Source organism: Oryzias latipes, chromosome 17, assembly GCF_053564925.1.
Source record: "Oryzias latipes strain Hd-rR chromosome 17, Olatipes_Hd-rR_3.1".
Taxonomy (NCBI): Eukaryota; Metazoa; Chordata; class Actinopteri; order Beloniformes; family Adrianichthyidae; genus Oryzias; species Oryzias latipes.
Window position 1 is genome coordinate 32,646,688 of NC_136253.1, and position 15,566 is coordinate 32,662,253.

At 41.7% G+C, this 15,566-nt stretch overlaps 3 protein-coding genes across 3 annotated transcripts; 1 reads left to right on the forward strand and 2 right to left on the reverse strand.

Moving 5' to 3' along the window:
• Window positions 1-4,119: 4,119 nt before the first annotated feature.
• snap47 (synaptosome associated protein 47) lies at window positions 4,120-9,747 on the reverse strand. Its single transcript, XM_020711165.2, has 4 exons — window positions 9,251-9,747; window positions 8,629-9,131; window positions 8,165-8,289; window positions 4,120-5,639 (listed from the first exon to the last, which is right to left on the reverse strand). The coding sequence occupies exons 1-4, from the start codon at window positions 9,745-9,747 to the stop codon at window positions 5,493-5,495; spliced, it is 1,272 nt and encodes a 423-aa protein (XP_020566824.1). The 3' UTR covers window positions 4,120-5,492.
• A 10-nt stretch (window positions 9,748-9,757) lies between these two features.
• On the forward strand, window positions 9,758-12,548 carry jmjd4 (jumonji domain containing 4). Its single transcript, XM_004079409.4, has 6 exons — window positions 9,758-10,723; window positions 10,808-10,973; window positions 11,064-11,189; window positions 11,272-11,539; window positions 11,806-11,952; window positions 12,040-12,548. Exons 1-6 carry the CDS (start codon window positions 10,471-10,473, stop codon window positions 12,373-12,375), a joined length of 1,296 nt encoding a protein of 431 aa, XP_004079457.1. The 5' UTR covers window positions 9,758-10,470; the 3' UTR covers window positions 12,376-12,548.
• On the reverse strand, window positions 11,566-15,383 carry iba57 (iron-sulfur cluster assembly factor IBA57). Its single transcript, XM_004079410.5, has 3 exons — window positions 14,900-15,383; window positions 13,248-13,594; window positions 11,566-13,146 (listed from the first exon to the last, which is right to left on the reverse strand). The coding sequence occupies exons 1-3, from the start codon at window positions 15,235-15,237 to the stop codon at window positions 12,755-12,757; spliced, it is 1,077 nt and encodes a 358-aa protein (XP_004079458.1). The 5' UTR covers window positions 15,238-15,383; the 3' UTR covers window positions 11,566-12,754.
• Between the last annotated feature and the right edge of the window lie 183 nt (window positions 15,384-15,566).

Consider the following 15,566-nt stretch of genomic DNA (forward strand, 5'->3'; position numbering starts at 1 on the left):
AAGTGACCTCGGTATCAGCAACACTTCCTAAAGTTTAACCAAACTCCTGCAGGCTTCAGTGTGTTTGTTTTTCCTCCCATCTTTTGTCATCTCTTCAGTTCAGGCTGCATCCGTTTAAAAGGTAAAGGCAGATTTAGAGATAATCTCGAGAAACGCTGAATCCCAATCATGAAAAACAGCTTTGGATCTCTACTGTGTGGCATCGACCAGGTGGGTAATTTATTATGGGAGCTAAGTGTTTCCATTTGCAGCAAGAGCCACTAAAAATATACTCACTGAAAGTTTCTGGGGGCTAACAAGTACAAGCAGACGGCCCAGTGTGAGCTGGCTCGTGGCCTGACAACCTGTTTGGAGGAGGTGTATAGATGGGTTTTTGGTGACTGCATAGTCCAGTCACACAAAACCTGAGCAACTCCTGAAGCTGCAGTTCGAAACTGTAATGCTTTTTCTTCAGGTTTAATGAAAAGAGACATGTTGTCGTTTGAAAAAAGTGCAAAAGATGTACAAAAACATGTCTATTAGTTCATACTGTTGCTCTGCCAAATATTTTGCAAAGTCATCCTATCAGGCAAACATTTCATTTTAATTAATGAAACCTAACGTAAAGACACAGTTTGATTAAATATATAGATATATGTTTATATATATAAAAAAACATTTTCATTCTAATTGATTTTAATTTAAATGATGTAATGACATCAGAGCTACTAAGCAAAGTTCGTGATTTCACCATAAGTTTAAGACTCATTCCGATCATCTTAGGATCTATTGTCGAAGCGTTCCCGGTGGTCTTTTAATTCTGATCATGCAGTTTTTAGCCAAAATCGAATACGAGGAAATTATTCTCTGCAGAGCAACCTGTTGGTGCGGAGCAAGCCTGCCCCAACTTCCCTTCACCCATCTGTTTACATGCTCTCCCATTAGCTTACAGAGCACACAACCCCAACCTAACATTACTGGTGCAAGAGAAGAAAAGAAAAAAAAATATATATACATATATATATTTATATATGTATGTATGTATGTATAAAACACCCTCTCATCCTCCGCGGGTGGTTTCTCCTCCAAGCTCGGGTCCTCTACCAGAGGCCTGGGAGCTTGAGGGTCCTGCAGTATCTTAGCTGTTCCTAGCAGGTATCTGTTGTAGCCACTCCTCCAGTTTAGGGGTTACTGCCCCGAGTGCTCCAATTACCACAGGCACCACCGTCACCTTCACTTTCCAGGCTTTCTCCAGTTCTTCTCTGTGTCCCTGGTGTTTCTGGTGTTGTTCAGTTATGGTCCAGTGGTACATCCCATGCAGGGGTTTGTCCTCCCATGAGGATCTGTCCTCCAGCACTGTATCCTCTGCTCTCCATTGCCTGAGACATTCACTGAGCACACTGTCAGTTGGGGCCTTGAGCTTGATGTACTCATGGATCTTGGATGTTTCATCCTGGATAGTGGCTTCTACGCTCACTAGTCCTCGGCCTCCTTCCTTGCGGCTAGCATACAGTCTCAGGGTGCTGGATTTGGGATGGAACCCTCCATGCATGGTGAGGAGCTTTCGTGTTTTAACATCCGTGGTCTGTATCTCTTCCTTTGGCCATCTTATTATTCCTGCAGGGTATCTGATAACTGGCAGTGCGTAGCTGTTTATACCCCGGGTCTTGTTCTTGTCATTGAGCTGGCTTCTCAGGACTTGCCTTACTCGTTAGAGGTATTTAGCTGTTGCAGCTTTCCTTGTTGCCATATGCCTGTGGAATTCCAAGGTACTTGTAACTGTCCTCGATGTCTGCTATTGTTCCTTCTGGGAGTGAGACCCCCCCTGTGTGGACTACCTTGCCTCTCTTTGTCAACATCCGGCTGCATTTCTCGAGCCCGAATGACATCCCAATGTCAGTACTGTAGATCCTGGTGGTGTGGATCAGGGAGTCAATGTCACGCTCGCTCTTAGCATATAGCTTGATGTCATCCATGTAGAGGAGGTGACTGATGTTGGCCCCATTTCTGAGTCGGTATCCATAACCAGTCTTGTTGATTATTTGGCTGAGGGGGACAGAGCGTCACCTTGGTATATCCCACATTTGATGGACACTTGTGCACGTGGCTTCCCATCGGCTTCAAGGGTGGTTTTCCACGGATTCATCAAATTTCCTATGATGGCTCTTAGTGTCCTTCATCATCTTCATCATCAGAAAGAAAACACAAGAACATGTTAAAAACACCAAAAAACATGATTTTCATCAGAGTGGGTCTTACTGTGAGACAAATGTATCCTATGAATACTTTGTATACATAGTATACATACTATGTATAATAGTTAATAGTACAATGTTTAACAGTTAATAGTACTATGTGCACTATTAACCTACAGTCAAGTTTAGTTTGGCAGCATTATTGCGATCTTTATTGCACATAAATGGGGAAAGGTTTATGAAATAAAATCCTCCAAAAAAGCAGAGACCAAGCCCCAGAAAGAGCAAAAGAATAAATAAATAACTAACAATGTGCAACAGTGTGCACCTCAGCAGCTAGGAAAGTACCAACATTTTGGTTCAATCCAAAGCTAAAACATAAATACAAATGATAATTATACAAATTAATAAAAATATAAGACCAATAGCAGACTGAATCTGCTACAAATGGCCAATACCAAAAAAATTTAGAATAACTGTGACACACTGATAGTCAGAGACAAAAGGCCAATGTTGATGTTAAGTGTCATATCGCTTTCTATTTGAGACTGCAAGCACACCCCCGGGTGGATGCAACCCCTTCCAGAAACATTTTCCTCCCAGATCTAACATTATCCAAAAGGCCGTGTTTCCTGAAACCAGAGAGTCCCACAGCAAAAGAAACCCAAGCAACACCTGCATCAGTGTGAATCCGTCCAGGCTGTGAGTCAAGGACAAGACTCCCGTTGTGAAATAGCAAAGAAGAGATTTTCCAATATTTCCGGAACAAATTCAAGGAATGCTCTAATCAATGAGGGCTCGTAAATTTTGACGTGCAACAATAATAGGCATTTAAATATATAAAAAAACATCTTCAACTTTTACTGGTAATTATAAAGAATCCAGCGTGAAGTGGATTCAGTCACATGATCTTGGAGAGCTGTGGAGCCCCTCATCACCACAGATGTGAGCTGTTTCTCTCAGGCTTTATGGATTGAGCACCAGTGAAGACATGCTTCATGACCGAAGACATCCGCCGCAGAACTGTCTGTCACATAAACACACTTGGAAGTCAAGGCCAGCGAAATCCCTGCTGTCTCCATACCATCCGTTAGATTAGGAAGGCAAAGCCGGATCTCGTGTGTCTGTGGTCAGACAAGACCGCCGCCACTTCCTGGTATTGCAAGGCTCCTGCAAAACCACACCAGCGTGTACTCTGTTTCTCTAACTTTTTTAAGGACTGGAATCCACACAACCATGTGCTGTGCTTCTGGACTTCCAAGCCTCTGTTTATCGACGAAATCAACAAAAGAAATGGTCCTCAGTGAAAACATCTTTCTGTGGAAGGATTTACGTCAGATGAGCACCACGTCTTTGGGTTTGAGCTCTAGAGCCTTCACTGCTACACATTTTATAGTGGACAATGTTTAGTGTAGGTGATAAGTTTATGCTAACTGGAACCAGAGCGTTGAAGGAGTCTGTCAACTGTCTTTCAAGCTCCTTTATGCAGAGGCTCCTTTCCTGCTTCATAATTGAGCGCACGGACACTTGCCAAGCCAAATCTGGTGTGCTGTTTGCTGGAAATAGCACCACATCTGGTGACAGGAGCCTGACAGTGATGCTCAGCTGATGCCAACAGTCAGGATGCCAACAGGATGTTATAATGCTGGAGGTTATGAAGTGAGCCACTTCCTCTTGACGGCGTGTGCACCGCCTGGAATAGTAATTAGTATCCCTTTTTTTTTTTTTACTTTGCACATGTTCGGGTTTTCTCTGATGTAATTTGTCTAATGGAAATAGACTTTGACGCCTTTTGTTGAGGAGTGGAGGTTAGAAATAAAATAAAATCAGGTTTTAAGGGAAAAAAAAATCTTTCCTTTGGTTTAAATTATTTTACTCGGGTCAAAAAGGATTACTATTTGGACAGAAATCCCCCCTGACAAAAAGAACAACAAAAACACCAACCGACATAAAACCAATTACTTTATTGATGGTGCACTCAAATACTCTTTTGAGTGGTCAGTGGTCTTTTAATTATGATTATGCCGTTTTTGGCCAAAATCAAAAGTATGGTTTATAGGACATAGATTCAGACGTGCATGGATCTAGTCTAGATGAGAATGGAGCAGAGCAGGGAGCTCATGACCCCCCCCCCGTATTGTCTACATAACAAAGCTAATTTCTTATTCTTTTCAAATTGCATTTTTTTGTCTGCTCCTGATACACAACAATTTGAAAGACGTAAATACTCAGAAAAGCCCTTTTTAGCTTAATTTTCTTCATGTTTTCTCCTTCGTCAGAAAAATGCCACAAGAACATTTTAAAAACCCAGAAAAGATGATTTCCAGCAGAGGTGGAGGAAAACAGGTTTTTGGCTGAAAACAGTGTAATCCTAATTAAAAGACCACTTTAAAAATAGATCAATAGATGACTTTAAAGACGTTTATGATCTCGCCAAACAAAAGACTAACAACCACCACTTTCCTCCATTTCATTTCTGACTGCTCTGTTTGATAAGTGGCACCATTAAGTGTTTATGTTTTGCTGCAAGTCTAGTTGAGGCCAACAGAAATGAGCAAAGCAGTTCTAGAGAGTGAAGTAATGGAAATTAGTTAATCTGAGCATTGTTTAACAATGTGTTAAAGAAAAAAAAAGTTGTTAAATATTTCAGATTTGATTGCACGTTCAATTTTCTGATGTTAATGACCTCATTTCTAATCAAGAATTATTTATACAGCAGTCAAAATCCACAAATGGATACAGGTGATTAAAGTTCTTACTTACATCTAGGATGTTGTGGTGAAATATTCACATAGTGATGTATAGTTTGATGGTACAAATGTATCAATCTAATGCAACAGTTCTCTAATGTAGTCTTAATCATGCCTATTCTCAAACCGTTGATAATTCCTACAAATAACAAGCTTGCAGTGATAAAGAAACACAATAAAATGAAAGATTTAAAAGGATTGTCAGGCATTTACATGGAGACACACAGGATAAAAGTTTAGCGAGTCAAGCTTTGTAGTATTTCTAAATATAACGGAGTGTTTACTGCTCTGTTTTCACAACTCCTAGTGATGTATTGCACACTTACAGTTGTCAGCTTTATTGGACTTTTTCACATTGCAAGAGGTTATATGGAGACGTGCAACAGCCGAAGGATAAACGGCCCAAAGAAGATTCGGGACACATGACGCCGGAGCGCCATCTCTGATCAAACAGGCTGAGAGGGAAGGCCTGGGAGCTGGACTCCTAAATCCTGACTGGTCGCAGCTCCTTCTGGCGTCTTCCCCCTACATGGACAACGATGGAACCGAACCTTTCTGAACACCGGGGCTACAGCAGCCTCCTCATACGACTCGTGTGTTTCCCGATCTGCATGGCGGCTCGGTCTGTTGAGCTGGTCAGAACGTCCAGGACTTCATCCTGTCGCTCCAGCTCCGACTCGGCTTCCAGCGCGAGGTTCTTCAGTTGCAGCAGCATCTGCAACACACCCAGGATGTTTTACATGAAGGAGACTTTCTACAACGCCAAAAAGGAGCAAATCCGGTGCAGGCCGAACACACGGAGGGACGGGAACGGGGTCGTCGAGGTAAAAAAAGCAAATGAGGTCATGAAACAGAGTAAAAAGCATCAGGTTTTATTCAAAGCTCTCAGTTTGCCCATAAAGATAAAAGCCGGCTGAATAATGTCTGCAGATCAGAGCAGAGCTCTAAACCAGAAGTGATGCAGTAAAAATTATTTATGCAGCAGGTCTGATAATATCGCCCACTATCCCAGAAAAGAAACATGAGAATCTATGGAGTCAGGAGTTTTGGCTTCACTGTCGCGGGATCGTTCATAAACAATCCTGTTGTTTTGTGCTCTCGGCGGGTTTGAGGAAAAACTGCGACTGCGTGTCCGTGGTCTAACAACTGTGTATGCTACGGTTAATGGGACAGCTTAAATACCCCGCGGGTTGCCAAGCAAAGCCTAATAAACACTCACATCAAACCCCACCACCCGGGTTTCTAAACTGCGCATACGAAGCCCGCCTCACACAGCAGCTGACGTGATGTCAGTTTTCACTGGCTGCTTTATGTGGACATTTCAGCTGCGCACCAGAACGACCACGGGCAGCAGCCCGAAAAGCAGATAGGATGTCAGTTCACGCCAAGGAAAAAGCGCATTTGCTCACTCGAGTCTGTGACTTCACGATTTAAGGCGAGAGGACAAGCCTGAATCACACCATAGAGCTCACATTCACAAGAGCTTTGCTGTGTCAGAAATGAAAACAGGAAATGAATATTTTTAGCTTATATGAAGACTTATGTCAGGTTAGAAACCCCCGAGAATTAAATATTTAGGCTAGACCCGAGAAAAAGACACGTGAGCAAAATTTCCAAGTGGGATGGACTGGTAAAAATCCAGAAAATCAATCTCAACTGATTTTAGGGATGGATAAACAACAATTTTACCTACCGGTACATTACTTTAAAAAAATTTAAAAAAGGGTTTAATTTCTCATTTTCATTCAGTTTTTAGTCCTGAAAATTCTCAGAGTTTGTTAACTACTTTTCCAAATTGATTTAGGATATTTCAAACTCTGAGTGCAATACTTGTGTCACTTCCTGTCTCCAATTTGCCGCATCGTTTCCCAACAGCACCAGAGTTCACTTGCAAGCACACAGAAACCGTCTTTTTTTAGGTGGATCCGAATTGTTTGAAAGAAACAAACCAAAAAAAAAAAAAAGCCAGTGTGAACGGCCTGAAAGTTTACTCAACAAAACCACTTTGCATTAAAAAAAAACAACAACATTATTACCATAAAAGAAATCATAAATTGAAAAACTGTTCTTCTCAGTTATAAAATGACTTTGCTTTATGCTAACATATAAACAGATCCTAACTCTGCAGAAAAATAAACACATTTAATCTGATAATGTCTATAATTAAGTTGGCTTTGTGACTCACAAGTGATAACAGTGAATTAAACATCACTTAATAAAATTAAAATCCCGCTCCAGCTATACTTTTATTTATTGTAAACGATTAGGAGTTCATCAGAAACTTGCCTTTGAGGTGACTTAAGCCAGCTCAGACGTGGAGAATGAAGACGTTTACGGATCTATTTGACTGCAAGTGAATGCATCAGAACAGAGCGAAGCAGGGACTTTGTGCTCATTTAAGTTGCTGCGTCACATCAGTGGCTTGTTATCTCCTAAGAAATACTCATAAACGCAGTTTTAATCCAAAAGGATTTTTTATGCGTCCTCCATCATGTGAAAATGCGACTACGACATGTTAAATATTGATAATAATTCCATTAAACTGAATTTGGGTTACATTCATTTATTCCAGCAGACACAGTATTTGCAAAGCTTGTCTTAAAACACGGCACTTTTCACAGAAATGTAAAGTTTTCTCTCAAACAAACTGGTCAAATACATTTTTTAGTGTTTAATATGAGGGATTGACATAATATGGGCTTGTGTGTGTAAAATAAACAAAAGAATTTATTTGCAAAACGTATAAAACTCAGTTTATCCAGAGAATTGAGCTCTTCTACACTTCAAAATGATTTGCTCTGCCTTAAAAAAATACGTTTGGGTGGCATTAACCGGGCATTTGGGTGGCATTCTTCCGCACGTGTGCCGCATGAGTCACAATTATATCTAAAAAATACTTAGAATCTCATTTGCGTCACTGCGCAGGTCTTGCCACCACAGACTGTGTCTGTAACTACTCTCCCAGTTGTGAGGTTCTAGCTGGAAAGGTGCAGTAAAGTCTGACCAAATAACTCACCCTGTCGCTTTTCCTCTCTTAAAACCAGATTGGTCGCTGGTTTGTGGTCTCACCAAATAACATTTTAAACATACGGCATCAAAAAAAAAGGAAAATCAAATTGTGGGTTTGGAAAAAACAGAGTTTGGGCGAACCAAAGAGATTATTTACAATAACAACCAAGGACACTTTCATTTGTTACCTGATGCTGCTGTACATTGTGGACCCATCGAGAACTGTCTTACCTGCTTGAGTTCTTGGGCCTCAGCCTGACTCACAGATGGCTGGAGAACATGCACCTGCAATTGGGACAGCTCTCCTGCTGGGACCTCCACTGGGACCTCAGTCTCTTGGCACCTCTGCAGAAAAACTGACTCCATGGGTGGAGGTGATGAAGAAAATGCAGAGTGCATGTGTTGTTTGTGAGGAAACCAGACATTCAACTCAACAAGTGAGGCAATTGGGCTGAAGTGAATCATCTAAACACGTTTAAAGAAAAACACTAACAAAGATGACGAAATGTTTTTACATGTGGCAGCACCTTTGCAGTTTAAAAAAAAAGAAAAAAAAAGAAAAGATCTCTGCTGCCACCTAGTGGTCAAGATATCCACAGCTTTAGACTTTAGAATAAAAAAATAAAAAATCTCTGCTGCCACCTAGTGGTCAAAATATCCACAGCTTTAGACTTTACGATAAAAAAGTGCCTTACCGTCATTCAAGCTTGTCCCTTCTTTATCGCATGGAGATGACAGAGGAGTTGCTTTGAATGATGTGTATTCTTTTGTGAATTCAACCTTTTTCTTGTACTGCATCTCCAACACGGACATTGCTTCTGGCATTTTAGCAGAAAGGAACCGGTGACATATATCTGGTTTTCCGATGAACCGTTGTCGAACAGTAATCTCATATGGACTGTACACCTTGATTTCATCAACTTCGTTCCGTTCATATCGGTGAAGGAGGTGGCAGTTGGTGTCCCGTACCTCCATGGAGGACACCAGCACCAGCAAACATCCAGGTTTGAAGTCCGAATCTCCGCCTCTGGACACCACTGCCGGGATGCTCGCGATCACCTTGTTCTTGGTCGACGTCCCGCTTGAGGACGCCACAGCTGCTGCTCTTGCAGCATCTTCAGCCTTGGCCTCCTGTGCGGCCTTCCAGGGAAGCTTTCCGAAAGGCCACCACGAGGGCACCTCGAGTTGTGAGAGGAGTCTGAAAGACAAGTCACGTTATATTCAAAGAAAACAAAACGTGCTTGCAAAAATAAATAAATAAATCACTTCACAAGGGAAGAAAACAAATCAATAAAACAGATGTTTTGAATTAATTACTTATCAGCCACTCCTAAGTCCGAGTCAATCTTCTCCAGCCCCTGCATCATGCTGTCAAACTGCTCTCCCTGATGGCTGAGGACTTGACCCGTGTCCTCCAGTCTTCTTTGAGCCCCGGCCATCAGACTGATGAGCTCTCTGCCTTTAGTGGGATGGGGTTCAGCCCCTTGGCTCTCAGAGCCAGGCGACAGCAGGCGCTCCCTCCAGAAATGCACCAACACGTTATAGACTACAACCCTGTTGGGCTGTAGGGAACCAAACCAGTGCTTGGTGTTGCCTTCCTCCAGCACTGTAAGGGTGCTGAAGATGAAGCTGGAAGATTCCATCTTGATTTCCGTGATCCGGGACAGACGGAAACTAGCCAGATTCTCCCCGTTCTGGCTGGAGACGAAGCGCACCGTGGTTCTGGTGAGGGACAGGGTGCCGGTCTCCCACCTCTTCTCACTGTTGATGTAGTAGGAGCCAGGCCAGTTGTGGATGGGGAAATCTCGACTCATTTTAGTACAAAATTAAACTAAAAAAGAAAAAAAAATCCCAAATAAATTTACGACGTATGATAATCTAGTCAATCCACTTCAGTGGTTGGAGTGTAAACATCCTTCTTTCCGTGTGTAATCCCGTCAGAAGAGGACCTCAGATAACGCCTTAACTTAGTCGTCACGCACAGGGAAATAAACTATTCGAAAACAGCAATGTTTCAATGTTTTTTCATTTGCTAAATGTAAACCTTTTTACAAAATATCAACCGTAAACACTGGATGGGAACATGTGTTTTATTTCCTGCCCAGATCCTATTTGCTACGGAAGTGACGTCACGATCTAGCACGGCTGTGTTTATTGTCCGACTAGAAAATTGAACTCGCGCACGACAAGGCTATGGACACAATAATTGCTCAAAACAGGGCGCTAATTTGCGGTAAATGAACAGATGTTTGCGTCATAAGCATGACGGAAATGAAATAATCGATCTATTAGTGACGCAAGGAAACGCGGTAATTTTATGGCGACTTGTAATAATGGAAGACACGAGTGGAATAGCGTTTAGTAAAACCATTGATTATTTATTTTTTAGGTTTCACTTCACTGTGATTACATATTAGATTTCAAAACATATATTATATTTACTGATGACAACCCAGTCTTGATGCTTTATCTCAGTTCCATGCTCTAACATGCCAGCCGGGCTTGCTAACTAGCTAGCCGAGCTTTTGTTTACCATCATGGACAGAGAGGCGTACCGTTACTGCAGCAGCCTGGTCAGCATCCCCCGGCAGTCCTATGAGCAGTTCTGGTCCTCACACTTCGTAGACTACATCGATAAGGACATCAACTATTCGAAATTTTTAAAGAAATATTTACTGCCCAACCGGCCCTGCGTGTTTTCGAGAAAGTTCACAGACAACTGGAAGTGCAGACAGCAGTGGGTAACAGAGGAGGGGAAGCCGAGTTTTCAAAAATTGCTCCAAGACTTTGGTAAATTAATTAAGACTGTTGTTGTGATGACGTCATGAATATATAGTGTATGTCAGCTAATGCCTGTCTGTTTTGAAATATCAGATGAAACTCTAGTTCCTGTTGCAAACTGTAATGCAAAGGAATACAATGCAAACCCCAAACAAGTGATGCAGTTTAAAGAGTTTATACACTATTGGAAGGAATACGTCCAGAACGGTCACTCATCCCGGAAAGGATGTCTTTATCTGAAAGACTGGCACATGGCAAGGTATCCTGTGTCTCAGTTTTACATTGAGAATTGCTGATGTATGTGATTCTATACAAACGATCTGCATTAATCATTAAAAATGTCCAACAGAGACTTTCCTGAACATGGTGTTTATTCAACACCAGTATTCTTCTCCTCTGACTGGCTTAATGAATACTGGGATACACTTGAAGTAGATGACTATCGGTTCGTCTATATGGGCCCTAAAGGGTCGTGGTAGGAAGAAATCCAACAAAGTCTCAGTAGAATTTGCGTCAGTCAGGCGTGTTTTTCTTACGTTGAGTTTTGTTTTCACCAGGACCCCGTTCCACGCCGATGTGTTCCGCTCCTACAGCTGGTCTGCAAACATCTGCGGCAGAAAGAAGTGGCTCCTGTATCCTCCGGGTCAGGAGGACTTTTTACGAGACACGCACGGCAACTTACCCTATGACGTTACATCGGCTGAGCTCCGTGACAGCGGTCTTTTCCCGCGCTTTGAAGAAGCCTGCCAGCCTCTTGAAATCATTCAGGAGGCTGGGGAAATCATGTTTGTGCCAAGTGGCTGGCACCATCAAGTTTATAATCTGGTGAGGACTGTCAAATATATCAAACATTTTAAAATTTGAAATATTGTATTAAAGAGGGTTTATTTTTTGTGCATTCCTAAACAAGACAAGCCGTTATTTATCTCACGATGGGGACATTCTTTTGTCTGCAGCAGCAAACAAGACAACAAAATAACAAAAGTGACAATCAAATTAATCATCATGGTTACTGGTGTGTGGCAGCAAGGCTCAGCAGCTCTGCCTTTTCGTGTTCTTCTAAATGCAGGTTTGTTTGTTTTTTGTCCCAGGAGGACACCATCTCCATTAATCACAACTGGCTAAATGGCTGCAACATTGATATCATGTGGCAGTTCCTCCAGAAAGAGCTGTCCTCTGTTCAAAAAGAGATAGATGAGTGGAGAAATACAATGGACTCATGGCACCAGCACTGTCAGGTACTGTTCACAGCTTTTTTTTCCCTTTTTCTTTTGAGACATTCTGAGAAATGCAGCAATTTTACGATTGATTGTCCTTTTTTTCAGGTCATAATGAAAGCATGCTCAGGCATCGATTACATAGAATTTGCATCTTTCTTGAAAATCATTGCCGAAAACCGGATGGCCTTCCTGAATGCTTGCACCTCTGGTGATTCTTCCGACTATGCACGGCCCCTCTCGGAGACCCTGACCACACTTGGACCTTACCACGCTGCCTTTGACCTACAAAGAGTGGCTAACATCATCGAGTGCCTCCTGTGCAACGAGGATTTCAAACAGCTTGATCACTCAACACTGACTTTGCAGCCAGAAACCATGTTACAGCAAATCCAAGACACCATACAGTCCACAAGGGGGCAGCATCTCCTTTATCAGGAATAGTTGGCCCCCTGGTTTTAATATTATCTGGTATTTGCTTGAAAAATAAAAAAGGTGCCAATTTTTTTTGCTCCGAGGAATATTATTGAAGCTTGACATGATTTGCAGTCAACAATTTGGCTTCTGAATGTCTTTGTTTTTGCACTAAAGGTATAAAAATAAAAACAATAAACATTTTTTTTGTTACTATTACTTTATTATATAAGAAAAAAATCACTTTAAAGTTTGTCACAAACTCAGAAACTGCAAAGCTGTTTGATAAATAATGCAAATAACAAGAAAAACTTTCTCTAGTGCAGATAAAACAGTGTAACCTTAGGATTCGGTCAATGAGGAATCTGTCACATGTGATGGACGTCACATTTCAATAACCCCCCCCCTCTCAAATGACTTTCACATCTTTGGGCCACCAGTCTGGCACTGAGGCCTCAAGCGTCACGGTGCTGTCGTCCGAACATTTGAGCGTCAACATCTCTTTGGCGTGAGCTGTGCGGATTAGGCTCAGACCCAGTTCTCCAACCCCGGCGCGGTGCTTCCCAGCCGCCTTACCCGACTGCGTCTGGAGTAATGTTTCCCCCTGAAGGCCTTTAGGCGGAGATGACAGCCGCACTGGCATGAGGCGTTTCCGTACCACACCGGTGTGATGCGTTCTGGCTGTGAGCTCTTGGCCGATGTAACAGCCTTTGCTAAAGCTGATGCCCTGCATGAAGACGAGGTTCGACTCCAGTGGTAGTGCCACTCCAGGAGGAAGGTCTTTCACTCCCTCAGGAACGCCTGAGAAAAAATGACAGCCGATTCACATTACTGTTGTGAACTCTGATATCAAGACAGGATTCTTAATTTATTAAAACTTCACCAATCGTTTTTGTTCATACCTATTCTATAGCGATGTTTCTGGTACTCCTCTGTGTCGCCCTTTTCACAAGGTACAATGAGATCCAAGGGGTCTGTTTCCCTCTGTAACACCAGTCTCCAACCCATCTGAGAAGTTCGGGGATCAGCCTCCCATACCAGAGCTTTCTCAGGGGCAGAGAGTTCAGGTTGACCGGCCTCCTGGTCGGGACGGTTTTGCAGGGAAAGCACGGCCCACACAGAGAGCTCTGGACAGGGACTAATGCTGACCTTTCTCCTTATCTTATAAACTCTCAAATGTCTTAAAACCGAGTCGTGAACTGTTGTGTCACACTCCAGGAAAACACCCAGTCCTTCAGCTTCTTTCATTCTGAAGGAAAAATACAACCAGAACAAAAGTCTCACTAAATGGAACATTATCATTTGTAATCATCAATGTCCTTTTGCTAAAAACAGACAAAAAAACATGTAAATCTGGACAACATGCTGCATTCAAGTGCTTTGGTGAATATTGGTGTTGAATTTCCTTAAACTAAGAAATTATCTGCTTAGATGTAAAGCATATTGTCAAGTGTTTCCTCAGATAAACTTAAATATATTTTAATAAAAATAGAAACTGAAATTCAAATTAGGGAAAAACTGATCCCACCAAATACGCAAAACAGTTTCATGTACACAATAGGGCTTTACTTCAACTCAAATAGAAGAAAAATAAAGTCAAAATAGTTATTCAAGTATAAGTATAGAAGTGTTTGGCTTAATAAATATACATGCACTGAATAACAGTTTAGCTTTTGGTCGTTTTTGAGCTTTTTTCTCTCTACTTTTCTACATTTTATTCTGTTAATTTTTATTTAAAACTTTTTTTTGTGGCAATGTTGAGATCAATCTATTTAGTGCAACCCCAGCTTTTTTTTTCCTGCGGATATAATTTTATTTTATTTTACAATAATTCCACAGTAAGCCTGAAACTGAAAAACTCTCAATATATTTTGTCATTTGTTGTTTACTGCAAAAAGAAAACATGCAAAACATGAGATAAGACCGTTTTTATATTTTATAACAAGGATTAAACATGTAGACTATGTATGACATACATAAATCTACAAAAAAAGAAATACAAGGTCAAAACATTCACAAACTGAAAAATAAAACAAAAAACAGGCGCAGCGCCATTTAAAGTTCCATAGATTTATTCCAAGGGGATCGCAAACAAAAATATAAACAAACATTACTGTAAATGTGCGTGCAGTTCAAGATATTAAATTAATATTTAAGTCATCTAAATAAAAAACAGTATTTTTTTTTTATGTACAAGGTTGTGCAACATTAGATTGTTTGCTGATCTTAACTATTCCAATGTTAAAGATAATGTTGATTAATAAAGTAATACATGAATAAATAAATTGAAAATATAAACTGAAGTGTTCCTTATAAGTAACGGAGTAAATGTGTATTTCTTATTTTAATCGAAGAGCAAATTGAGCTGCTCAAAGACTGAGAAGCCCTTTTTTAAAATAAAGTTTCATTTGAAACAGATGTGACGTCACTGCCACAGTTTCCAGCTGGTGGCGTTTGTCTTTGCTCCGCATTAATGCGTGGACGCACCGCGTGGAGACCTTTTCCCTGGCGTGAACCGTGTCAGGGCTGTGAAGTGTCCACAGGTAACTCTCACCTGTACAGCATGACGTCATACAGCGTCCTTCCTTGCACATTCAGCATGTGGGCGTACATGGCGGCTGCCTGTCCCGGCTCTTCCAGCAGCCCCATGTCGTTCGTGATGAGCCCCTGCAGGAACGGGCTGGTGTCCGTCCCGTGGATCTTCAGGAGGGCCCTGTGCGGGAGCGGGTAGCACACGAGCTTCGCCAGGTCATGGCTGTCCGCGCTCTGGCTGTACTTGTTGTTGTTGTTGCTCCATAAACAACAGGCTGCTGCGGCGGGCAGACCGGCGCGTTTTCTCGCGTGGACACCGAGACACGTAAACACTCCGCGGGTAAACGGCACGAGCCCCATGTTTTGTTTTTGTTTTTTACAAACGAGTGTATGAAGACGTTCAAAAATACTCACTACTGTGAAGCAGCGACCCCCGACACGACGAGAACATTTCCGACGGACGGATCCATTTTGATGCCCCACAATGCATTGCTCGATAACAGAGGAGCACGTGAGCACTCGGTTGACGTAAAAGGGGGCGGGGCAGTACTACCCATTGAACATTGTGGCATCTGAAATGATGTTAAATCTTAAAATAAACAATTTATATAAAGTTTAAATGTTTTGTTGTAATAAAAAATATAAATTTATTTTCTTTTTATTATTATTATTGTTATCATTGTTGTTAT

Bases quoted from the DNA above. Each gene is read 5' to 3' on its own strand.
- snap47 (XM_020711165.2), bottom strand. From the start codon at position 9,747: ATGAGTCGAGATTTCCCCATCCACAACTGGCCTGGCTCCTACTACATC. The intron at 8,290-8,628 runs GTAAGGCACTTT...CCATGGAGTCAG, and splicing joins AGGGACAAGCTTGAATGACG to TTTTTCTGCAGAGGTGCCAA. The intron at 5,640-8,164 runs GTAAGACAGTTC...GGTGTGTTGCAG, and splicing joins AGGCCCAAGAACTCAAGCAG to ATGCTGCTGCAACTGAAGAA.
- jmjd4 (XM_004079409.4), top strand. From the start codon at position 10,471: ATGGACAGAGAGGCGTACCGTTACTGCAGCAGCCTGGTCAGCATCCCC. The intron at 10,724-10,807 runs GTAAATTAATTA...TTGAAATATCAG, and splicing joins AAAATTGCTCCAAGACTTTG to ATGAAACTCTAGTTCCTGTT. The intron at 11,540-11,805 runs GTGAGGACTGTC...TTTTTGTCCCAG, and splicing joins ACCATCAAGTTTATAATCTG to GAGGACACCATCTCCATTAA.
- iba57 (XM_004079410.5), bottom strand. From the start codon at position 15,237: ATGGGGCTCGTGCCGTTTACCCGCGGAGTGTTTACGTGTCTCGGTGTC. The intron at 13,595-14,899 runs GTGAGAGTTACC...TTTTTCCTTCAG, and splicing joins TATGACGTCATGCTGTACAG to AATGAAAGAAGCTGAAGGAC. The intron at 13,147-13,247 runs GTATGAACAAAA...ATTTTTTCTCAG, and splicing joins GAAACATCGCTATAGAATAG to GCGTTCCTGAGGGAGTGAAA.